This window comes from Lampetra fluviatilis, chromosome 4, assembly GCF_964198595.1.
Source record: "Lampetra fluviatilis chromosome 4, kcLamFluv1.1, whole genome shotgun sequence".
In the NCBI taxonomy this organism is placed as follows: Eukaryota; Metazoa; Chordata; class Hyperoartia; order Petromyzontiformes; family Petromyzontidae; genus Lampetra; species Lampetra fluviatilis.
Window position 1 is genome coordinate 21,920,940 of NC_136278.1, and position 25,711 is coordinate 21,946,650.

Consider the following 25,711-nt stretch of genomic DNA (forward strand, 5'->3'; position numbering starts at 1 on the left):
AGCGCGTGCACCGTCAGAAAATTACGATGCCATAAAACCGCGGTGCCCTCGATTGTATCCGGGAAAACACTTTACAAAGCAAGCACACACATTTTAAGGGTAATACAGTAGCTGTCGCTTTTTTGTTACTCGAAATGTCATTGTAAAATATAATTATCGTTTTTTCAGAAATATATCTTTCAAGGTAATAAAGTGTTTCATGAATATGAAACCAACAACGATAATCACGGTAATCCATATTTATTTTTTGATCTAGGTCACGTGTTAATTTTTATGCCACATTTCTTGCCGTTAAACCATCCACCACCTGTTAGGATTGTCACATTTACAAATACATTACCATTATCATTATTGTCCGTGCCAATATATCTGACCAAGAATTTTCAGGATTTCATGAGAATTTCCACGACTGAATCCAACATCAACGGATGACGACTTTTCACTCCGACTGCCCAGAGCTTTGCAGCCTTCTGCCCCCCCACCCCGTCAGGATCGGCACAGAATGTCCACTTATGATCAATGCATTTGCACTTATGTATGTACGTACGTACGTTGAACTTATTCCGCACCGTACGTAACCAACCGTGCTCGTTGGAGGTGCGAAATAAATGACAATGATGATAACATCTTCGTCAAACGTGACAATCGAGTCAGGCGGGGGACAGTTCACGACGACAACTTTGGTATAGGACTCTCTGCTTGCTCACCCACCGCCGCCCTCAGTCTGTGCAGAGGGCCGCCTCTGTGCTCACAACAAAGGCGCAGGGGAAGGAAGCCGAGGCCGTGTTTCCGGCCATGATGCTGCGGTTGTGGCTGGGAAGAACGGGGAGCTGAACCCCGGAGGGGGAGGGAGGGGAGGCATGGCGGGGTTGGGGGGGGGGCACGGGAGGTGTGGTGTCTGGTGAGTGAGCCACGCACAATGCTAGGCGGGTTTTGCAGCCTGTGTTGTTGTGGAAGCGTCCGTTATTATGTTATGATCGTGAATTCTGATAGCATCGCACCCGCGGACCAGCCGTGCCGCGTGACTTTTTACGTAGACTCAGCAGAGGGCACGTCGGTTCAAAACGGACCGCACCATCCCTGGTTTCGATGCACAGGAAATCCCCGTTGAACGCGGTGGTAGTAGATGCGTTCCTAAAAAGCGCCACGTTGAGCGACAAATGCGTTGAGTGAAAAAGAAGTACCCATAAATAATAACGTACCGACGAAGTTTGGCGAGAAACGATGAACGACGCACACACGTCAAGGCGGCGTGACAGATAACCGAGTGTATGCTGCCGAGTTTCTGTATCATCCCACGTACTGTACTCCCTCAACGACCGCTCAGAAACCGCGTTGTATAAACGGGCACGTTACGCGTTGTAACGGCAGCGCGCATTCTGCATTGTCCGAAAAGCATTCCCCAATGGAGGAACCGCGTTATAGTGTGAACGCCGCACAATAAGCGAGGACTCACCGTACGGTCACAGTTTCAAAGGGGGGCTGAGCCTTCAGCAGGGTTGGGGGGGGGCTCAGATTCCTTCAGCTTGGGCCCCCCACTCCTCGATGCTGCGGAACGGCCACGTTGAGTCGGTGGCGGTGTGCGTTCCGAGTCTCCGCCGTGGACGTGAGTGGACGAGCGCTTTCTGGACCCCTCCCTGGGCCAACGGTTGACTCCAGCCTCCCGATTGAGCACGAAACCTGGCGCAGTTTGTAAAACGTCAGTGCTGGTGAGACAGAGTCGGCCAGGCTTGCTCATGGTACACACTCTGGCATGCCGGCTTTAATAGGCACTCTCCAACAGCAATGACAAGAGTGTTTAAGGCTAAATAGGGGACCTTTGGCTATGATTGGGTTCCATGGTTGCGAGATGTTAACTATCTCGCCTGGTATGCTGGATACACACTCTGGCATGCCGTCTTTAATAGGCACTCTCTAACAGCAATGACAAGAGTGTTTAAGGCTAAACAGGGGACCTTTGGCTATGATTGGGTTCCATGGCTGTGAGATGTTAACTATCTCGCCTGGTATGTTGGAGGACGTGGGTTCGATCCCAACCCTGATGCCTGCGTATTAGGAGTTTGCATGTTTTCTCTCTCCCTGTGGTTGCGTGGATTTTTCTCCGGGTCCACCGATTATTCCCTCTAAATTTAGAAACATTCGTATTTGGCTGCTATAAATTTTCACATGATAAGCCACTTCGTTGAGCTATCATTTGTGGCCAGGGCACTTCTGAAAACGAGCTATATAGCTCAGTGGGCCTTACCTGGTAAAATAAAAATAGTTTATAGTTTAATAGATTGGCGGTATCAAAACCACTGCTCCTACATAAATGAACAAATATTTACAATTGCAGTTCCATTGGTACCAGGTTGATCGTAATAAAGATATAGGACAATGACACGTAATTCAACCTTTGAACTTCAAGGCCCAACATTTAATGTACAGCCCTTTGTCAATCCACTGGTGGATGAAGGCCTGTTCACGCCATGCCGGTCATGACGGCAGTTTGACTGACTGTGCTTCACCCCCGCTGATCAGTGCAGGTTGGTGAAGGATTAGCCGTGGCCACGAATTTAACTCAGGTCGCCGAATTATGCAGAGTAGTGCGCCAATTACCGTGCCACCGCTGCGCAGCAAGGAGCCAATATTATCGTGTTAAACTGTAGAGTTTGACCAACTTCATAGGCACGTTGTGACATTCATAGTCACTGTTTTAAGTTAATTAATAGGAAAACATTTCTCGGTTATTAACTAATTGGGTTCCATTAAAGCTGAATTGTTCTTGGGTCGATTCACGCTCCCCACGATGTCAAGAATTTTTTACGGTTTTGAGGTTGGCAATTTGACTCCACAATTCATTATTCTTTTCTCTATTGTGGTGAATATAGTGGTGGCTGGTGTCACATGAACCCATTGCAGACCATGCAACATATCTACGAGCTGAAAATAATTGTTTCCTACACGCACGGTTCGATGCATGTCCTGTGTTCAACCACCGCACTGCCGATCACAACAACACGCTCACTCAACCACTCACTCACCCACTCACTCACTCGGCTACCACACTGCAGATCACAACAACATACGCACTCACTCACTCAACCACCCACCCACTCACTCAACCACTCACTCACTCACCCACTCACTCACTCACCCACTCCCCCACTAACTCACTCAACCACTCACTCACCCACTCACTCACTCAGCTACCACACTGCAGGTCACAACAACACACTCACCCACTCACTCACTCAACCACTCACCCACTCACTCACTCAACCACTCACTTACCCACTCACTCACTCAACCACTCACTCACCCACTCCCCCACTAACTCACTCAACCACTCACTCACCCACTCACTCGGCTACCACACTGCAGGTCACAACAGCACACTCACTCATCCACTCATTAATCCACTCCCCCACTCACGCACCCACTCACCCACTCATCCACTTACTAACCCACTCACCCACTCACCACACTGCAGGTCACAACAACACACTCACTTACCCACTCATCCACTCACTAATTCACTCCCCCACTCACCCACCTACTCAACCACTCACCACACTGCAGGTCACAACGCCTCTCTTTCTGCTTCTTCCCTCGTACTGCTCCACTTTTAAATTCCCTCTCCCATCCTCTCTTTTCCCGAACCTCTTCTAACAACACTAACCTTGCTCTTTTCAAGAAGCACATACCACGCTCTTTATCTATTACAGCCTTGAAAGTTGCTGTTTGCTGCTGGCCACTCGGTGTTGTGGACCTTTAGGCCTTATGCTCAGCGACTGTGTTTAGAACAGCAAAACCACGCACACATCGCTGACGGCCAACTTAGAACTGCCGCGCTCTCACGATCATTACACGAACGTTCGTTTTGCCGAATGTTCAGCGTCTGGCGCAAACAATCGTGAAAATAATGTTGTGCAGTGCCGTCGTTTTTATTTCTTCCAGCGGATTTACAACACCGTCTGATCAAATGCCAGGGCGGATATTTCAGAGGCACGATGCGGAGTGGAGGTGCCATCTGCCGCGTGCCGCGGAGGGTTTGATATTTCAGTGTTTGTGGCACGCAGGAAGATGACACCTGAAACACAAACATCTCCAATCTTCCGATGCGTGCAAAGACAGAAAGCTAAAAGGATAATAAAATGAATCATTTACGTTTTATAGAGAGTCATTCATGCTCATTGCATCTCACAATGCCGCGCGACAATCATATGCATAATTACATTCAGGGCTACATTCTATGCATGGCAATTATTCATTCAATTAAACCCTCGGAAAATAAACATGAATAAACGAGTCAAGAAATGTTAGAATAACAAAAGGTACAAACACCAACAAAAATTTACCACATCAGAGATGAACAAAGTACAACATCGCACATCTGACCATCGCAAATCCGGCCATCCCCAATCAACCGGCTTCGCCCAGAGCTGTACAGAGCAGTACGTGTGCAGCCGTCGTTTTCTGCGAGACGTTCACACGCGTCTGACCTTTTCACATCTCCGCCCTGTACCGCAGTCCCCAACGACTCGGACGCGCGACGTTGTACTGCACCGAACAGTGCTCGTATGCAATTGCCCTCCTTCGATGGCTTCTGTGGCTACTGAGGCCTGCCGTGCCACGGCGCGGAGATGTATCACAACGGATGGCGCACTGACGATGATGACCACCATCTCATAGGCGTTAGCAGCTCCGATTCTCTGGATGTGTGCCTAAGATGCTGTATCATGGGGTGTCCAGCATGAGTTTATAAAATCAGGAACAATCACTGCAAAGATAAACATGAATAAACGTGTGGAAATAATATTGATGATTTTTTTAAAATCAAAATCATCGTCTTTATTTAGGATGGAAGAATTATATGAGCCATGAAGCTCTTTTTTCACAGATGTCCAGCAGGTGTGGGTCAGCAAGTTACAACAACAAACAAATACAAAATACAAAAATACAACACACCAACAGGAGTGCAAGGTATAGGAAAGCGAAGCAAGTCACTAAAATATAGGTAAGAAAAATAAGATTTAAAGGCGCGCGCCCCCCTCCGTCATTGTCAGTTTGGGGGACTTTTTGTAGCAACTCGTCTTTTGTAACGCACCGCCACCACTGGCACCGCACGCCGTTCGCTCGCTGTTGGGGAGAGAGAGAGAGAATTACTCTCAGGCGCGAGGAGGAACCACGAACAAGCGGTAAATGTAGTCGCTAGGCAGTGAGCTGCGACCAAATTCCTTCCCCCCCCCCGCCAAAGGTCTGCAGTCCTCAATATAATAAGATGTGTTTCGCCAATTAATTTGTGTTTTAGATAGTGTATATGTGGGTATTGCATTGTATGGAGTGACACCACAGTGACACGCCAATTAATTTGTGTTTTAGATAGTGTATATGTGGGTATTGCATTGTATGGAGTGACACCACAGTGACATCATAAGAAAGCTCCAATGGAACACCTAACCATAACTTTTAATGCTTTTTCGTTTTTCGAAAGTATTCATGAAGCTTTGGGGGGGGGCGGGGCGATGGTGGCACTTGTTCGCACATGCTGTGCTATGAACCTGACTAGCTGAATTTGATTCTCAGCTATGACAAACATTGGTTGCAAGTAGGGCGCCATGGTGGCGAGATCTTAACTCCCTCGCCTGTTATACAGGAGGTCGTGGGTTCGATCCCGACTCTGAAGCCTGCGCTATATTTGGAGTTTGCGTGTTCTCCCCGTGGTCGGGTTGATTTTTCTCTGGGTCCTCCGGTTTTCCCCTCCACATTTAGAATTATGCGTTTAGATTATTTGGCTGCTTTCAATGTCCACATGATAAGCCACTTCGAGCCGTTATTTGTGGCCAGGTGGCTTCTGAAAAAGAGCTACATAGCTCAGTGGGCCATACCTGGTCAATAAAAAATCAGAAGCGATCCTGGGGATCCCCTTCACTAAATACACTGACCAGTGTGGTGATGTATGGTCAGACAAACCCCGTGACCCAAAGACACGGGGGGGGGGGCCTTCTCAAGGCTGTACGTGAGAACGTGACGAAGATTCAAACTTACGTCAAGACAAGAGCCCGGGACACACGGCCTGGTCGTGGGGTTAGCGAGAAGCACCGTTTAATCGATCGAAACTGGATTCTAATGCATCGATTCGTGGAGGTTCACAACTGCTTAAACACAATCATAATATTTATGTGTACTGGACGAATTCGATCAGCTATGAAGATCTGTTTCACAGATGTCTGGTAGGGGGGGGGTTCAGAAAGTTACAACCACAAACAATGCAAAAAATACGACAGTGCAGGAAAGGTGATGGATGCAGATTGATATGCAAATCACACGCTGACGTTACACGCTCGCCCAAAACGGTAGACAAGCCTGACCTGAACGGACGAGTCTCAACAAGCCAGGAACGATGCGAATGGGGTGGGGGCCGTTCAAAAACGATACCAAACAACGCGAGGTCCCCCACAAGGCCAGGGTAGCATGGGGCCCTACACCCCATCTACACCCCATCTACACCCCATCTACACCCCATCTACACCCCATCTACACCCCATCTACACCCCATCTACACCCCATCTACACCCCATCTACACCCCATCTACACCCCATCTACACCCCATCTACACCCCATCTACACCCCATCTACACCCCATCTACACCCCATCTACACCCCATCTACACCCCATCTACACCCCATCTACACCCCATCTACACCCCATCTACACCCCATCTACACCCCATCTACACCCCATCTACACCCCATCTACACCCCATCTACACCCCATCTACACCCCATCTACACCCCATCTACACCCCATCTACACCCCATCTACACCCCATCTACACCCCATCTACACCCCATCTACACCCCATCTACACCCCATCTACACCCCATCTACACCCCATCTACACCCCATCTACACCCCATCTACACCCCGTCTACACCCCGTCTACACCCCGTCTACACCCCGTCTACACCCCGTCTACACCCCGTCTACACCCCGTCTACACCCCGTCTACACCCCGTCTACACCCCGTCTACACCCCGTCTACACCCCGTCTACACCCCGTCTACACCCCGTCTACACCCCGTCTACACCCCGTCTACACCCCGTCTACACCCCGTCTACACCCCGTCTACACCCCGTCTACACCCCGTCTACACCCCGTCTACACCCCGTCTACACCCCGTCTACACCCCGTCTACACCCCGTCTACACCCCGTCTACACCCCGTCTACACCCCGTCTACACCCCGTCTACACCCCGTCTACACCCCGTCTACACCCCGTCTACACCCCGTCTACACCCCGTCTACACCCCGTCTACACCCCGTCTACACCCCGTCTACACCCCGTCTACACCCCGTCTACACCCCGTCTACACCCCGTCTACACCCCGTCTACACCCCGTCTACACCCCGTCTACACCCCGTCTACACCCCGTCTACACCCCGTCTACACCCCGTCTACACCCCGTCTACACCCCGTCTACACCCCGTCTACACCCCGTCTACACCCCGTCTACACCCCGTCTACACCCCGTCTACACCCCGTCTACACCCCGTCTACACCCCGTCTACACCCCGTCTACACCCCGTCTACACCCCGTCTACACCCCGTCTACACCCCGTCTACACCCCGTCTACACCCCGTCTACACCCCGTCTACACCCCGTCTACACCCCGTCTACACCCCGTCTACACCCCGTCTACACCCCGTCTACACCCCGTCTACACCCCGTCTACACCCCGTCTACACCCCGTCTACACCCCGTCTACACCCCGTCTACACCCCGTCTACACCCCGTCTACACCCCGTCTACACCCCGTCTACACCCCGTCTACACCCCGTCTACACCCCGTCTACACCCCGTCTACACCCCGTCTACACCCCGTCTACACCCCGTCTACACCCCGTCTACACCCCGTCTACACCCCGTCTACACCCCGTCTACACCCCGACCCCGTCTACACCCCGTCTACACCCCCATCTACACCCCACCTACACCCCACACCCCATCTACACCCCCCATCTACACCCCACAACACCCCAACTACACCCCAACTACACCCCCACTACACCCCCCACTACACCCCCCCAACACACCCAACACCCCCCACACCCCCCACACACCCCACAACACCCCCCACACCCCACTACACCCCCACTACACCCCACCACACCCCCCTACACCCCATCTACACCCCCTCTACACCCCACTACACCCCCAACAACCCCACTACACCCCATCTACACCCCCCCCATCAACCACCCCAACACACCCCACAACACCCCATCACACACCCCACTACACCCCACAACCCCCCACACCCCCCTACACCCCATCTACACCCCATCTACACCCCATCTACACCCCATCTACACCCCATCTACACCCCATCTACACCCCATCTACACCCCATCTACACCCCATCTACACCCCATCTACACCCCATCTACACCCCATCTACACCCCATCTACACCCCATCTACACCCCATCTACACCCCATCTACACCCCATCTACACCCCATCTACACCCCATCTACACCCCATCTACACCCCATCTACACCCCATCTACACCCCATCTACACCCCATCTACACCCCATCTACACCCCATCTACACCCCATCTACACCCCATCTACACCCCATCTACACCCCATCTACACCCCATCTACACCCCATCTACACCCCATCTACACCCCATCTACACCCCATCTACACCCCATCTACACCCCATCTACACCCCATCTACACCCCATCTACACCCCATCTACACCCCATCTACACCCCATCTACACCCCATCTACACCCCATCTACACCCCATCTACACCCCATCTACACCCCATCTACACCCCATCTACACCCCATCTACACCCCATCTACACCCCATCTACACCCCATCTACACCCCATCTACACCCCATCTACACCCCATCTACACCCCATCTACACCCCATCTACACCCCATCTACACCCCATCTACACCCCATCTACACCCCATCTACACCCCATCTACACCCCATCTACACCCCATCTACACCCCATCTACACCCCATCTACACCCCATCTACACCCCATCTACACCCCATCTACACCCCATCTACACCCCATCTACACCCCATCTACACCCCATCTACACCCCATCTACACCCCATCTACACCCCATCTACACCCCATCTACACCCCATCTACACCCCATCTACACCCCATCTACACCCCATCTACACCCCATCTACACCCCATCTACACCCCATCTACACCCCATCTACACCCCATCTACACCCCATCTACACCCCATCTACACCCCATCTACACCCCATCTACACCCCATCTACACCCCATCTACACCCCATCTACACCCCATCTACACCCCATCTACACCCCATCTACACCCCATCTACACCCCATCTACACCCCATCTACACCCCATCTACACCCCATCTACACCCCATCTACACCCCATCTACACCCCATCTACACCCCATCTACACCCCATCTACACCCCATCTACACCCCATCTACACCCCATCTACACCCCATCTACACCCCATCTACACCCCATCTACACCCCATCTACACCCCATCTACACCCCATCTACACCCCATCTACACCCCATCTACACCCCATCTACACCCCATCTACACCCCATCTACACCCCATCTACACCCCATCTACACCCCATCTACACCCCATCTACACCCCATCTACACCCCATCTACACCCCATCTACACCCCATCTACACCCCATCTACACCCCATCTACACCCCATCTACACCCCATCTACACCCCATCTACACCCCATCTACACCCCATCTACACCCCATCTACACCCCATCTACACCCCATCTACACCCCATCTACACCCCATCTACACCCCATCTACACCCCATCTACACCCCATCTACACCCCATCTACACCCCATCTACACCCCATCTACACCCCATCTACACCCCATCTACACCCCATCTACACCCCATCTACACCCCATCTACACCCCATCTACACCCCATCTACACCCCATCTACACCCCATCTACACCCCATCTACACCCCATCTACACCCCATCTACACCCCATCTACACCCCATCTACACCCCATCTACACCCCATCTACACCCCATCTACACCCCATCTACACCCCATCTACACCCCATCTACACCCCATCTACACCCCATCTACACCCCATCTACACCCCATCTACACCCCATCTACACCCCATCTACACCCCATCTACACCCCATCTACACCCCATCTACACCCCATCTACACCCCATCTACACCCCAACTACCACCCCAACTACCACCCCAACTACCACCCCAACTACCACCCCATCTCTACCCCATCTACTACCCCATCTACCACCCCAACTGCTACCCATCTACACCCCATCTACACCCCATCTACCACCCCAACTACCACCCCATCTACCACCTCATCTACTACCCCATCTACTACCCCAACTACACCCCAACTGCTACCCCATCTACTACCTCATCTACCACCCCATCTACCACCCCAACTACCACCCCAACTACCACCCCATCTACTACCTCATCTACTACCCCATCTACTACCCCAACTACACCCCAACTGCTACCCCATCTACTACCTCATCTACTACCCCATCTACTACCCCATCTACCACCCCAACTACACCCAACTACACCCAACTACACCCAACTGCTACCCCATCTACTACCTCATCTACTACCTCATCTACTACCCCATCTACCACCCCCCCCATTTCTTTTCGCGCGGGTCCCATCACCAGGATCTCTTTCAGCGTGTTGTATGGGGCGTAGCGTTTGTTGTTGTGGTAAAAAAAAAGATCAGATTCTGATATCGAATCGGCACCCCCCCGACCCCTTTCCCAACATTCCCAACCTTCCCAAAATTGTGACGGCTTTTGCCAATCTGTGCGGGGGGCGAGGGAGCGTTGGCGTATCGCTACGACGTCACAGCTCGCGCACGGTGGTGGTGGGGGGGGGGTGACATCAAGGAGGCGTCGCGCCGTCTTGCGTCTTCGGTGGCGTCCCTCTTTTTGGAGAGCGACGCGGGTTCACGACGCGGGTTCAGGACGCAGACCCCCCCCACCCCCCAACCCCCCACACTCCAACCGTGTTTTGTCTGCGCAGGTTAAGGAGGAGCTCATCACCCCCAAGGAGTTCGTGTGTCTGGCCGGGCGCGCGAGCCTCAAGGACTGGAAAAGGGCCATCCGCCTCGGAGGGGTCATGCTCAGGTCGGCGAGCCGCGCTCTTTGCTTTTGTTGTTGTTTTGCTGCGGGTTTTTTTTGTCGGTCAATTTTTTTCCTGCTCGTGTCCAACTGCTCTCTATTTCTAGATTTGAAGCTTTCGTGACTGCAAGGATTCATACACTTAGGTTTATTTCGGTAAAGTCACGTAGGTAAAAAATAATAAAAGTAAAATAATAATAAATTAAAGTAAATCAATTAAATCACAATAAATCAATTAAATTGATTTATTTTCATTTATTATTATTTTACTTTTATTTATTTTTACCTACCTGACCTTTCTCTCTATTTGTTAATTTTTTTCACTCGTGCGTTCGTAACTATTAGGACACACTCATAGGTATTTGTTTGCTCTTTTAGCGATGCGTTAAGAAATAAGTCCGTGCCCTCCTGGGTGAAAATTGGTGAAGCGCCTTTGCCCAATCCTGGCCAGCCTGGCTCAACACTGAATAAATGGATTGAATGAAGACACTCAGCTCAGAAATCAGTCACGCCAACTCCCAGCAAACGATCCTACGAATTGTCGTAATTCAGGGTTGCGATTCGAATTCTCTTTTTAGTTACCGTCCCATTTCCATTCATTCTTGGCTTCTCTATATGTTTTGTACAGACTTGTTTGCTCCCGTGGTCTAAATGTAATGTTAACATTGTCATCATCATTATCGTTGGCCATGGTCTATCCACTGCTGGATGAAGGTCGCCCCGCGACTTCACCGTCTCTCACGGTGATGCGATGCCAGGACCCATCTCAACTCGCTCACATTTTTTTCCTCTTATTTGTCCATTTTTTAGTTTTTTTCTGCATTCACTTAAATGTAACATTTAGACTCATTCATCCACCTTCATGCAAAACGTGGCAACTCATTGTTTCTCACGCGCAGGGATTTGACAGGTGTACCGCAGGCAATTTAACACGTAGGTTTATTGCGATTAATATTACCCATGAGACCGAAACAGGACGGGGCAATGTCTCCACAACTTTGGCTGCCGCCTGGTGAGGCCGGCTGTAGCTACCGGCGAAACGCCGCGGTACTCGAATTGTAAATGTTGCGGCACGTTCTGTTTGCGCGACAAACCTTAATAATTGGCCGTGTCGGGCGGTGGCGGGTTTAGCGACACATTTATATATTTACGCGATATAATCCCAAAAACAAACTCTTATTACATTTTGTGGGCGTAGAAGTCAACTGGATTGTGTGACTTGACGCCATGACTCGACACCATGGCCCAGCCGATTATGGAGGTTGGCAAGAATCGGTGGTCGTCCAGCCCTTGTCTCCACAGTGATGGATCACAGGCACGCGCCACCATGCCAGCCAAACCTGCTGGACATCTGTGAAAAATAAATGTGTCGCTCATCGGATCCCTCCAGTATATAAATATCTATTCTGAATCTGGTTCTGAAACCCACAGCGCACTCTGCCACCAGAAACAAACACCAAGAACCTCGCAAGGTGGGACTGGTTACGGCACCTGCATTTTAACATCGTGGGTTCAACTCCTCTTCAAGAAGGGATTTAGACAAGAGATATAGACGTAGCGAGATGACTTAGATGTAGACAAAAGATAGATGAGGTGAGAGACGATAGTTCGGAACAAGATAGCGATCAGAAAGATTTGATTAGCCAGGGGGCGGTGGCTATGCATGTGGCCTGTAATCGAGCGGTGTAGACACAGCGAGGGGTGGTGGATCACACAGACGTTGCAAAACTACCTCCCTGTGGTGGGAGTCGAGGAGATTCCCTGCCCTTACTCACCGGGAGAATGCGACGTGGACTCATATCACCTGTCTGTATGGGATAGAGTGTTGCCCCCTCGCATGTGTACGTTTTATGCAGGTGCTCTGGTTTGCTCTCACATGTATAATAGACACTCCCTAATTGGCTGCAGATAAATTATTGTCACCGGCTCTCTGCCCGGCAGCATTCCAGCTTGCTCTGTGTACTCAGCGATTGTGAGATGCAATTTTCATAAACGACACTATATTAAAGCATTAGATGTAATTTTTAAAAAATATGTTTTGCTCATTAGCTCGTTACATGAACACAACGGTAATTTGAGCCGACATTTGATTCACCCCCTATTTTTATCGATAATCCGGGTGACATGCTCAAGCTGCTCGCCTGGCATACAGGAGGTCGTGGGTTCGATCCTGACCCTATTGGCTGAATACTTGGAGTTTGCGTGTTCTCCCCGTGTCCTCCGGTTTTCCCCTCCACATTTAGAAAATCAACGCGATGCGCTCAGAGTAGTTGACCTACCATTTGTGGTGGCCGGGTCGCTTCTCAAAAAAGCGATACCGCTCAACGGGCCTTGCCTGGTAAACTAAACATAGTTTTTGTTTAATCTTTATAATAGTTTTGCGCTTTTGCTCGCTCACGCCTGGTTGCCGGCCGCTGGCCCCCCTCATGCACCCCACTCGTCCCTCAGGAAGGTGATGGACGCCGGGCGGCTGGACTTCTACCAGCACGACACCGCCTGCTCCTCCAGCTGCCGCAGCACCAAGCACGAGCCCCGCGGCCTGGGCGGCCCCGGGGGGGGCGCCGCCACCGCTGCCGCCGCCGCGTCCCTGTGGCCCGGCGGCGGGCGGCCCTCTGGCTGGCCGGGCAACTTCTTGAAGGGCGACCGCCGCTACGTCATGAGCGGCTGCGGGCAGCACCAGCGCAGGGGTGTCATCAAGCAGCGCGCGAGCAAAGCGGGCGAGGACGCGACGGCCCTCAACGTCGGCGGCCACAAGCAGCAACAGCAGCAGCAGCAACAGCAGCTGCAGCAGCTGCAGCAGCTGCAGCAGCAGCATCAGGAGCAGCAGCAGGCGGGGGCGGCGCAGCGGCTGGCGTACAGCAACGGGCACGGCAGCCTGAGCGACGCCGTGAAGCGCGAGTGGTCGGAGGAGAGCAGGCGAGCGAACGCGATGGGTGAGGGAGCGGGCCGGGCGGCCGGGCGGCCGGGGCACGACGGCTCGCTGAGGGCGAGGGAGGCCGTCAAGCGGAGCGGGGAGGCCTTGGTGGGTGGCGGCGGCAACAAAAGGGGACGCTTCGGCGTGGGTTCGGCGACGGCCGCGGCCGCGATGATGAACGGGCAAGCGGCAGGGATGCACGCCGAGGAGGACCGGGCACAGAAGCTCACGATGGCCGCCAGAGCGGACCGGGCCGAACAGAGCTGCTCCCCCGAATCCGAGCAGGACAGCGACTTGCCAGGTAGTGGCACCGCACGGTTTGTCGAGCGTTCATCGTCGCCTGCTACTGCGTCGACTTTTGCTTGCGGCCTGGTCGAGGCGTTTGCCGGGTGAAAAGATAGCACGGCCAGTCGCTGCTGTGCTGCATCTCGTGGTATCGCAACGGCCCATGTGCTGTGCCAGCGTGATGCAATTCTGGCATCTAAATATGGCTACGTCTCGAGACTCTTTGTGCAAACATGGGAGACGTTACATGTCTCGTGTTTGTGTCCAGACGAGGGGGGGGGCGCTTTTACGAGAGCGGAGAAAGAGGGATAGAGATTGTTGGTGGTGTTGACGTCGGTGTGCTTTTGACCTCTTTGAATATTTGTATTGTTTTAAAATGTTACAATCATCTATATCTCGAGCGTCCTGGCTGGCTGTTGACTGTGCTCCTCTCCACTCCAACAGTTGTTAGCAGCTGCGGGCCGTTGCCACCGAAACTAACTGGGTAACTGGCTAAACGGGATTTTCCATGTAACGTATAAACATTGAATTGAAAGTTCGAAAGTCAATGGATAGCGACACTGAAGAGGTGGTAGTAATGAATACAGAAGACTTACACGGTTCATTTAAAATTGTTGTTGTTTTACCCTTTTATCTGGCAACAAAACTGACACCTTTTTCGTGCGCCTTTTGGCGTCATCTGGTCCAACACCATGTGAGACTATTCTCTAAGAAAAGCTGTCTCGTGTGTGGACCAATCAATTTCAAGGACAGTGCATACATTATCACAGTTGTGTTTTTTGTTTGCATTCCGACCGCAGTTATTGTGGTCAATGCAAACATGACTCCTTGTAAAGAAGGTGTCAGTTTTGTTGCCAGATAAAAGGGTAAAAAAGCAATTTTCATTGTTGTTGTTGTTCGTGGCTGCAGGCCTATTGTCACCAAACTAGCTGGGTTGCTAGCTAAATGGTATTTTCTGTGTAACAAATACACACCCAATTGAATTGAAATGGCAGAAGAGAAAGTCCCGAAGACGCTTAATAATAATTCTAATAGCTAGCGACAGAGGGAGCTATGAAGAGCCACTGTGGGGGATATTTGGCCTACTCTTCCACACTGACCACACGTCTTCCGCCCAGCCGTGGCATGAGCAAGCAGTCTCGGCGCTGCGCCTGAACATTTTGAAAGGCCTAACTAGGTCTCGGCAAGGTAATTTACCCTTTTTACCGGGTAAAAGGGTAAAGGTAAAGGGTAAAGATGTCGACATGCCAAGGGGTAAGGTAAAGGGTAGGGTAAAAGGTAGGCTCGTTGCTTTTTACCTGTACCCGTTTACCTTACCTACTAAAGGGTAAAAGGTAGGGTAGAGTGATTGTATTGTGGTAAGGTAAAAGGTAGGGTAAAAATAGGCTCGTTGTTTTAACCTTTTAACTTTAACCTTACCTTGCCGAGGCCTAGGCCTGCCGATGGCGTGCGTTGCCTAACGGAGGCGTCCCCCCACGTGCCGCTGCCCCTAGACCACGTGCTGCGGTTCTGGCGAGGCGTGGCGAGGGCCGGGCTGCTCGGCGAGGTGGTAGGGGCCGTCCAGAGGGAGCTGCAGGCCCGGCTCACCGGACTGTGCCGACTCGCGCAGACACCTGCCCTGCAGATGGCTGGTGAGCATGGCCACACAGAGAGACAGCGAGGGGACACCGGACAACGACACAGAGACAACGACGCAGAGACAACGACGCAGAGACAACGACGCAGAGACAACGACGCAGAGACAACGACGCAGAGACAACGACGCAGAGACAACGACGCAGAGACAACGACGCAGAGACAACGACACAGAGACAGAGACATAGAGACATCACCACAGAGACATCACCACAGAGACAGCAACACAGAGACAACAACACAGAGACAACAACACAGAGACGACGACACAGAGACAACGCCACAGAGACAACGCCACAGAGACAACGACACAGAGACAGCGACACAGAGACAGCAACACAGAGACGACACCATAGAGACATTACCACAGAGACATCACCACAGAGACAGCAACACAGAGACAACAACACAGAGACGACGACACAGAGACAACGCCACAGAGACAACGCCACAGAGACAACGACACAGAGACAGCGACACAGAGTCAGCAACACAGAGACCACACCATAGAGACATCACCACAGAGACATCACCACAGAGACAACAATATAGAGACATCACCACAGAGACAGCAACACAGAGACAACAACACAGAGACAACAACACAGAGACAACAACACAGAGACAACAACACACAGACAACAACACAGAGACAGCAACACAGAGACAACAACACAGAGCTAACGCCACAGAGACAATGAGCGGACACAAACCATCAGATGTGAGACATCATCAGACATGAGACATCATCTGCGAGGCAAACAGATCTCATGGGCAATGAAGAGGCCGTCTTAGCGGTTGTGGCTGTTGTTTTTGAGCCATTCCGCGCATGTCCGACGTTTCACCCCACGTGCTGGGAGCTTCTCCAGGAACCGAACTGAGCAGCTCATTGTACAGCAGCGGCGGCCGCCACTGGCCTCGTCGGTTCTTGACGCCGAGTGGCTCAGCCGTCTGACGTAGGCCGATCGATGTTTATTCGCTTCATCCCGGACGCCGCCAGGCACGACGAAGTGGAGAGCGAGCAGAACTGGGCATGACTAACCGGACGTCAGCGGCAAGCGACGTCCGAGCTCGCTACCCTCGCCCACACGGACCGGCGGTGCGGTGACGTGTGGTCAAACAAATCCCGACGGCAGACCGAGCTTAATCCAGCAGTGGTTACACTTCAGAGGTGTCTACCGCTGGTTAGCAGGCAGATGTAGTCGACGATGCTCGGGAATTTCATGGAGGGATATGGTGAGCTGGGTTGTCACCACTTTTTTTTTTATATTCACACCTTTTGGCCAAGAACACTTTAACATATATAGAGGATCGCAGAGCTTGGGAAAATATTGGTGCCGGCTTATCCAGCAGCTGCTGCCTTCCCGCGTGTCTGTGGTTCCTCGTGCCTCTGGGTCATTCTCTACGAGAGTGAGCGGATATTGTCTCACGGTGCATTAAAACTTGAAAATATAATTTTTTGCATTATTGCTGCTATTGTTTCTGCTGTTCCTACTGCTGCTGCTGACACTGCTGTTACTGCTGACACTGCTGTTCTGTTCCTGACACTGCTGTTCTGCTGCTGCTACTGCTGCTGACACTGCTGCTACTGCTGCCGACACTGCTGCTGCTACTGACACTGCTGCTACTGTTGCTGACACTGCTGCTTCTACTGACACTGCTACTACTGCTGCTGACACTGCAGCTACTAACACTGCTGCTACTGACTGCTGCTGCTACTGCTGCTGACACTGCTGCTGCTGCTGACACTCCTGCTGCTGCTGACACTGCTGCTGCTGACACTGCTGCTGCTGACACTGCTGCTGCTGCTGACACTGCTGCTGCTGCTGACACTGCTGCTGCTGCTACTAACACTGCTGCTACTGTTGCTGACATTGCTGCTGCTACTAACACTGCTGCTTCTACTGACACTGCTGCTGTTGCTGACATTGCTGTTGTGCCGCAGACGCCGCCCTCCTGCACGGCACGGTCCAGAGCCTCGGCCTCTCGGGCCAGGTGGACCGGATGCTGGCGATCAACACGCACGGGGCGACCACGGCTCGCCGCGCGGACGTCACGACGCACGGACACGGCGCGGGTGAGCCGCTGTGGCGACGCCGGTTAGCGCAGTGAGCCCGGCCCGCCTGAGTTCGATTCCCCTGCTGCCACCTCACCCCACACACACACACACACATTGACCTGCTCGGTGAAGTACGGTCAATCGGCCAGTCGTGGGGAGGCCTTCACCGGGCAGCGGTTTGACGACGATCGTCAAACCAAGCAAATCGTTGGGCTCAAGGAATCAGCGACGGCCCTCCTTGCTTTTAAGCCACTCGCGTCGCGGCCTCCATCCGGCGTGGCTGGGAAAGCGAGGCACCGTACCCCACCCCTCCACCCCGCCGCACGACAGACGCCCCCAGAGTCTCCCTGCACGCGTCGAGAGCCGAGCGAAGCGGCACGAAAGCTCGCGCACTCCTGGTGAGGGGAGGACGCTGCCGGTCCCCAGCAGCGGGTGCACGGCTCCCGAGGAACCGAGGAATGCGCCACGGTGGGATGGGGGGTGCGGCGGCGGTGGTGGTGGGTGGGGGGGTTGGGACTTTCCGGTGACGTTTTGAAAGCCGAGCCGTCGTCGCACGCAGGCACCAGCGGCGTAGTCACGGCATCGTCAGCTCGGTCAAATCAAACACCGAGGCCCCAGTGTTTGATTTGTCTCCCAAGGTGGTGATCGTTGGGCGGGGGGGGCAAACTCGGAGCTTTGGTCACCAGGCGGGGGGCCTAGGTACCCCCTGTCCCCATGCTAGTTACGCTACTGGCAAAAGACAAAGACAAAGATCCCCCGTATAGCTTTCACAGACTGTAGGGGTAAGTGCTGTTAGCGAGCACCTATTAAGGCTGGCAAGGTGAACGAGAGGTTGAGTGGCTAGCACCACGGCCGGCCGCCTTTGTCTCCCCAGTGGCGATGTTTACACATCGCACCAGGTACTCATTTGAGGCTGAGTCGACCTAGGGGAGGCCCGGGACCGGATCAGATACCCGTCACCGGTGTTGGACGTGAGCGGGAATCGAACCCGGGTCGCCGAGTTCGTAAGGCAGCACAGCGCTAACCGCTACACCACCACTCCCCATGCGAGTTACGCTACTGGCAAGTGTTCAGTTAGCGAGCACCTATTAAGGCCGGCAAGGTGATCGAGGGGGTGGGTGGCCAGCGCCACTCTGTTTGTCTCCCCAGTGCTGAAGTCCGCTGCTCCGCTCGTTGCTCATTGAAGGCCGAGTTGATGATCACTATTTAATGTTGAGTCGACTTTATTTTGTTTACACGAACGCAGTTGCTGAGTCATCGGCCCAGAGGCACGAAACGCCAAACGGCCAGCAACGTGCAGCACTATCGAAGGTGTAATGGACAAGGGTTAATACATTTGAGCAACGTTGTAAGGACTTAGGTGATGGGCGGAATTTTTAAGTGGATCAGTGCAAGGGAAGAAGCCGTAGAGAAGTGTATTGACCTGCAGTAGAGTGAGTGGGTGAGTGGGTGAGTGAGTGGTTGAGTGGGTGAGTGAGTGTGTGGGTGAGTGAGTGGGTGAGTGAGTGGGTGAGTGTGTGGGTGAGTGAGTGAGTGGGTGAGTGTGTGGGTGAGTGAGTGTGTGGGTGAGTGGGAGAGTGACTGTGTGTATGTAGGAGTGAGTGGGTGTGACTAGTTGAGCAGTAGTGCAGCGGTTAGTGGACTGTGCTACGAACCCGATTATCTGAACCGGTCTTGGGCCTCCCCTAGGTCGACTCAGCTTCAAATGAGTACTTGGCGAGGTGTCTAAACATCGCCATAAGGAAGGGAAGACAAAGGCGGCCGGGCGTGTTTCTGGCCACCCACCCCCTCGTGTGCCGTGCCGGCCTTCATGAGTGTTCCCTAACATCACTTGCCCTAAAACAAGTCAGTCCAAGGCTATAGGGGGTGATCTTTGCGTGTGTGGGTGGTTGAGTGTGCAGGACGGGACGAAACAGGTCAGCGTCCGGTCGAGCGTCACCGCGGGTTGAGGAATCAACGAGTGAAGCTCATGGGGCAAACCGTGGTGGTCGCGTTAGAAAAGTAATCGGGGAAGGGTCCCGAGCCGCATTCGGCTCTTTAAGGACTGCTTCGTGACGTTAGTTATTAAGGTCCCCCGTCTCTGGCGGCTCTTGAAATATCGAGGAGCTTTTGTTTTGTTTGTTTCCTACCGAATTCGAAGAAACAAAAACGCCCCTTCTTGTTGTCTCGGTTTGCCGACCCCCTGGGCACGTGGGAGTTCACCCGTAGCGTCAGTGTCCACCGCCACGCAGTGCGCAGCGCCGACCCGAACAGGCATTGCTCAAAGTGGCTGTCGTGACACCCAACCCCGGTGCAAACTGTCGTCTTCACGCGAGTCTACATAGGTGTGTGGGAGTGTGCGCGCGCGTGAGTGCTAACGCTGTGTTTGTGCTGCTGCCCGCGGGTGAAAATGAGAAACGTAATTGGTGCTAAACCAACTCTGCGAAAGTAGCAGCGGCGTGCCGCCCAACGCCAAACCTGCTCGGGTTGGCGTTTTGGAATTATCACACGGCGGGAGGGGAGGTGGTGAGGGATGGGGTTTGTGAGACAGCGGGGGGGGGGGGCGGAGGGAGGGAGGGGGGGGTACCTTGCCGAGGTTTGCACGAAGCGGAGGGGAGCGGAGACGGATTTAAACGTGACGCTCCGCGCGCCAATCGCGTACTCGCGACCGTAGCCCCGTACGGTCATCGCTGACCCACGCCGCGCTCGCGGTGATGTCATCACCGTCGTCAGCCGTGTTCAGTCGACTGCGGGATGAAAGCCTCCGCAAGCCGCCACCGCTCACGGTTCTGCGACGTCGTAGCGAGTCACCGAGCACCTGCACAGGAGCTCATCTCATCGCTCTGCCGCTTGCCCAAGCACCGTTACGTTTTTGTTTTATTTCGTCATGCTGGGGAGATGATTTTTTGGTATTAATGTTACTTATTTTACGATAACAATCATTATTGTGCTTGTTTACACCCAAGATGTTTTTGTTCTGAGTTGTCCTGCCATTTCACAGTAGGGAGGGGAGGCGATGTGGCAATTCGTAATCCCGATTGAGTCGTTTGCAGGCAATTTTTGGGGGACGTTTGGCCAATACCAGTTACCATGGAGGAAACTCCATGCAGAACAGGTGGCTAACATACAAACTCCACTCACTCACTCTCTAACTCACAATCGCACTCTACAGAATGGGGGGGACACACACACACATACTCCACGTAGAAAGGTGCTCAAGTCGGTCATCGAACCCAGTGTCACTACCGCGCCGCTGCCCTGTGCAACGTGCCCAAGGTTGCCGTGGTAGCGATGCTCACGACCAACGTTGCCATGGTAGCGATGCTCATGCCCAACGTTGCCGTGGTAGCGATGCTCACGACCAACGTTGCCGTGGTAGCGATGCTCACGTCCAACGTTGCCGTGGTAGCGATGCTCACGACCAACGTTGCCGTGGTAGCGATGCTCACGTCCAACGTTGCCGTGGTAGCGATGCTCACGACCAACGTTGCCGTGGTAGCGATGCTCATGCCCAACGTTGCCGTGGTAGCGATGCTCACGACCAACGTTGCCATGGTAGCGATGCTCATGCCCAACGTTGCCGTGATAGCGATGCTCACGACCAACGTTGCCGTGGTAGCGATGCTCACGTCCAACGTTGCCGTGGTAGCGATGCTCACGACCAACGTTGCCGTGGTAGCGATGCTCACGACCAACGTTGCCGTGGTAGCGATGCTCATGCCCAACATTGCCGTGGTAGCGATGCTCACGACCAACGTTGCCATGGTAGCGATGCTCACGACCAACGTTGCCGTGGTAGCGATGCTCACGTCCAACGTTGCCGTGGTAGAGATGCTCATGTCGTGCCGCTGTTGCTTTGCCCTCAGCTGACGGTGTGACGTCGTGCGAGAAGCTGGAGGGGGCGAGCTGGCTGGAGGGGGCGGTGGCCGACACCAACGCCTCCGCGTCGGCAACCGGCGGGCGGCACGGAGCGGCAGCGAACACGGCGCTTGCGACGCGACTCTTCACTCAGCCAGTGTGACTCCCCCACCACTCCCATCAATCCGTGCTCAACCAACCCTGGTGAATCGTGAACCCCACACAACAGGGCGTCTCGCTCGCGTTCGCTCGCCCACTGACCCATCCACCTATCGGATCCTCCAGCTGCCTCCACCAGTCCAGCTGTCAGAGCACGGGACGAGCATCTGACTCCACAATGAGAGTAAAATGCAAAAAAAGTCGAAGTGGTTTGCTGATTAAATTAGCAGCGGATATAACGATCTTTACGCTCACAATACTGGCATCAAATAGCGTGGGTAATAAGCGATTGTTTTCCAATTCATCATACACGTTCATTGTGTCCATCAGGATCAGAATCTTTATTTATCCTGGAGGAATCCGATGAGCTATGAAGCTATTTTTCACATGTCCAGTCTATTCCGCGACAGACGAAATAGATTCACGCACCTTCACATTTACACTGTGAACTCGAATCGCGTCGTGATCCTGAATCGGAACAATCAATTTCATTGTGAAAAGAGTGTATCGCTACATCCGTATTATCTCCCCTTCACAACACTGCGGCAGTTGTGGAAATTCCACCCTCCTATGGCAGGCACTCGGTGGACCTTTACGACAACCACTTTTCGACGGCTCAAAAAGACGCACTTCGTTCACTCACCTTGGTCGGTCGCATCGGACCGAGTTCATCTCCAACCAGGAGTGTGAGTTGCGTGCTCTAAACCACCATGGGAGGAGACGCGTGAGCCCGAACGGGTGAGAGAGTGCACGCCCTGGGGGAATTAACCTGGGTTCGCATTCCGGGTTTGCCAGCCCAGGTTGAACTTGTTTTGTCGAATTCGAGTCTATGGCCTCAGCTGCGCCGTGGGACTCTTTTCTTGAGTGTGAATATATTTTTTGGTTTTAAAACAATCTCAAATGTAGTCTAACCCCAGCTCTGAGAGCTACGTTTGTAAAACACGTATGTACATAGCGAGACGGAGCGTTCGAGAAACCCCCTAGAATCTTTCGTGGATAGCAGTTGTGCGATGGCGGTGTAGAGAGGTCCGCAAGAGATGTTACCGGGAGTGTGGGAGAGTGTGTCTACGTGCATGTAGACTGGTACAAATACACTGTGTACAAAATGACAAAATATATATACGTATTTACTTTGGCGCATGTATCCTCTCAAAAGAACGCCCCTCTTTTCAAGATATGCAAATTACCTGTTGACCAAACCGCTGCAGCGCAATAATCGCCCTTAACGCACCTGTCGGAATGACATGAGGCGGGGTGAGGCAATGGGAAGTGTCAAGAGGAGAATGGGCAAGACTGAGCTACATCCGTGCTGATCATTGGTTTTTTACCCGTTTATCTGGAAACAAAACTGACACCTTTTTTACAAGGAGTCATGTTTGCATTGGCCACAATACCTGCGGTCGGAATGCAAACAAAAAACACAACTCTGATAATGATATGCACTGTCGTTGAAATTGATTGGTCCACACCCGAGACAGCTTTTCTTAGAGCCTAGTCTCACGTGGTGTTGGACCAGATGAAAGCACATCCGTGCTTTCACTTGATTTGGCATCATCCACCTGCGAAACGCTGCAATGTCGGCTTGCCGTGCCACGGACGCCCGTTGCTAGCAGGCCTCTGTGTCGAGGCCCTTCTCAACACTATGAGGGTTCTAAACGAGAATGGTCGCCTCGTGATGTGATTCCAGTAACACGAGGGTAAGCTCAATAGACATTAAACAAATCATATCGGATGTTCTTGTGTAAGGGTTCCGCATAAATCACGCCCAGGTATGAGTCCATTCGTGCCGAATAAGCGTGACACTGCAGTGATTCGTGGGTCGTTATGGATTGTCATGCTCGCATTAATTCGTCAACTCTGTGCTCGCGAGACCTGAACATTTACAATGAATGCAAATCGTATGCCAATGTCACACTTGAGCCTATGGGCCCGACCAAGCACCGTTAAAATTGGGTAACAAAGGGAGAAACGTTACAAAGGAGGCAGTCAAAGTAAGAAAACAGTATATCACATCGTTGAATTGCATCGTGATCCCGCATCATTTACAGTCACTTTGCTTAGGGAAGTGACCTGTTACACGCCTAGTGATAGATCGTAATTATGTTGAATACATTAACACGTAACAAAGACGTGTCTGTATCTTGACTTGAAGCTTTCGTCACTGCAGGAGTCTAAACTCTTTGGTTATTTCGGTAAAGCCACGTAGGTAGAAATAAAATAAAATAAATCACGTTTCGATTCATCAGGTGTGACAACCAATTGTCTTGCTGTGGTCACACCTGATGAAGATTGCTTGTGTTGCAATCGAAACGTCGTGATTTATTTCATTTTATTTCCAACTACGTGACTTTACCGAAAGAACCAAAGAGTACGTGTGTGTGCATGTGCATCAAAATATGAGCACACGTTTGTGTGCCGGTGTACATTCGAGGGTGGCCATGCGTTCGTGGTTTGTGGACTGCGCTACAATCCCTGGCAACCCGAATTCAATTCCTGGCGACGATCCAGCATACCAAGTGGCGTTTGGTTTATTTTACCTTGGTCCGGGCCTCCCCTAGGTTGACTCAGCCTGCGAGGAACCTGTTGCAATGTCATTACGATATTCACAACGTGGCGAGGTGATGGTCACACCACCTTTGAACATGGGCGCCATGCTCGCCTTAATAGGTGCTCGCTAACATAGAACATGGCCCGACAGTTGTGGGCAGACAAGTAGGGTGACAGGGTGTCGTGTTTCTTTGGGTATGGCATCTCGATAGGCAATTCTCAAAACGTTCTGATCTTCCCACATATCTTACGAGGGCTAAACACTATTTTGGTTAAGTTATCATTCATTGTTCCAACCCAATCGCATTGGAGCGCTGGCAAAAAATGCTTACCGGCTATAGGCTTTGTATATAAACCACTCCCTGTGTTATATAATTTCGTTACATCCTGTGTATATGTGTAGAGAGAGGCAAGGATACGTTTTGCACATAGGATATAGAGAGCTTTGGCGTTAAGAGCATTTGTATAGACCGATCTCTTCCCATTGGCGCGACCTGTTGTATCAAGGCGTGTGTATGTCAGTCCTACATAAGCAGAGCACAATCAGTGTACATAATCTGAAAGGTTACAACCGCCGTAGCTTGACCTCATCATCCAATTAATATGAATTGTAAGTAATACTAACGATAGTAAAAGTTTAACAACAACACAATTTAGTCGTCGAATGTTTATTTTATGACGCGCGCGTGTGTGTCCGTGTACATATTTGTAGACGCCTGTTAAACGTGCCGTTAGTTGTTGATTTTTTTTTACCGTGAGTTGAAAATAAACGAGAGCGAGGCGTCGATTTCCTCTCTTTGCTCAGCGCCGATATCTATGGTTGCTTTGTCGAAAGAAAAACAACAACAACAAAATACATGGTGTTGATGTATACACAAACACACACACGGGAGGTGGCGGTTACACAACAAATGATTCCAGCAAATCCTTACTGAGCCGAGTGTATGCACGGCACGTTGAACTTCTTTCGCACCGCACGGAGCCAACCGCACTCATCGGAGGTGCGGGGGAGGGAAAGGTGGCAACAAACGAAACACAAAAAACAATCCCAAAGAA

The 25,711-nt window shown here is 52.2% G+C and overlaps 1 protein-coding gene across 3 annotated transcripts in view; it reads left to right on the forward strand.

Moving 5' to 3' along the window:
* LOC144931678 (uncharacterized) overlaps positions 1-25,446 on the forward strand; it is a 50,657-nt gene extending 25,211 nt beyond the window's left edge. Inside the window, exons 3-7 of one of the 3 annotated variants that reach the window (XR_013636585.1) lie at positions 11,122-11,225; positions 13,668-14,434; positions 15,912-16,049; positions 17,999-18,510; positions 21,958-21,999. Coding sequence is in view for 2 of the 3 variants with exons in the window: in XM_078855807.1 (XP_078711933.1) it covers positions 11,122-11,225; positions 13,668-14,434; positions 15,912-16,049; positions 17,999-18,130; positions 21,958-22,112 (1,296 nt within the window). In the remaining variant the exon portion in view is untranslated. Of the gene's footprint in view, positions 1-11,121; positions 11,226-13,667; positions 14,435-15,911; positions 16,050-17,737; positions 17,971-17,998; positions 18,511-21,957 lie in introns of those variants that run through there. The other 2 variants (XM_078855807.1, XM_078855809.1) reach the window with 2 other exon arrangements.
* Positions 25,447-25,711: the final 265 nt, after the last annotated feature.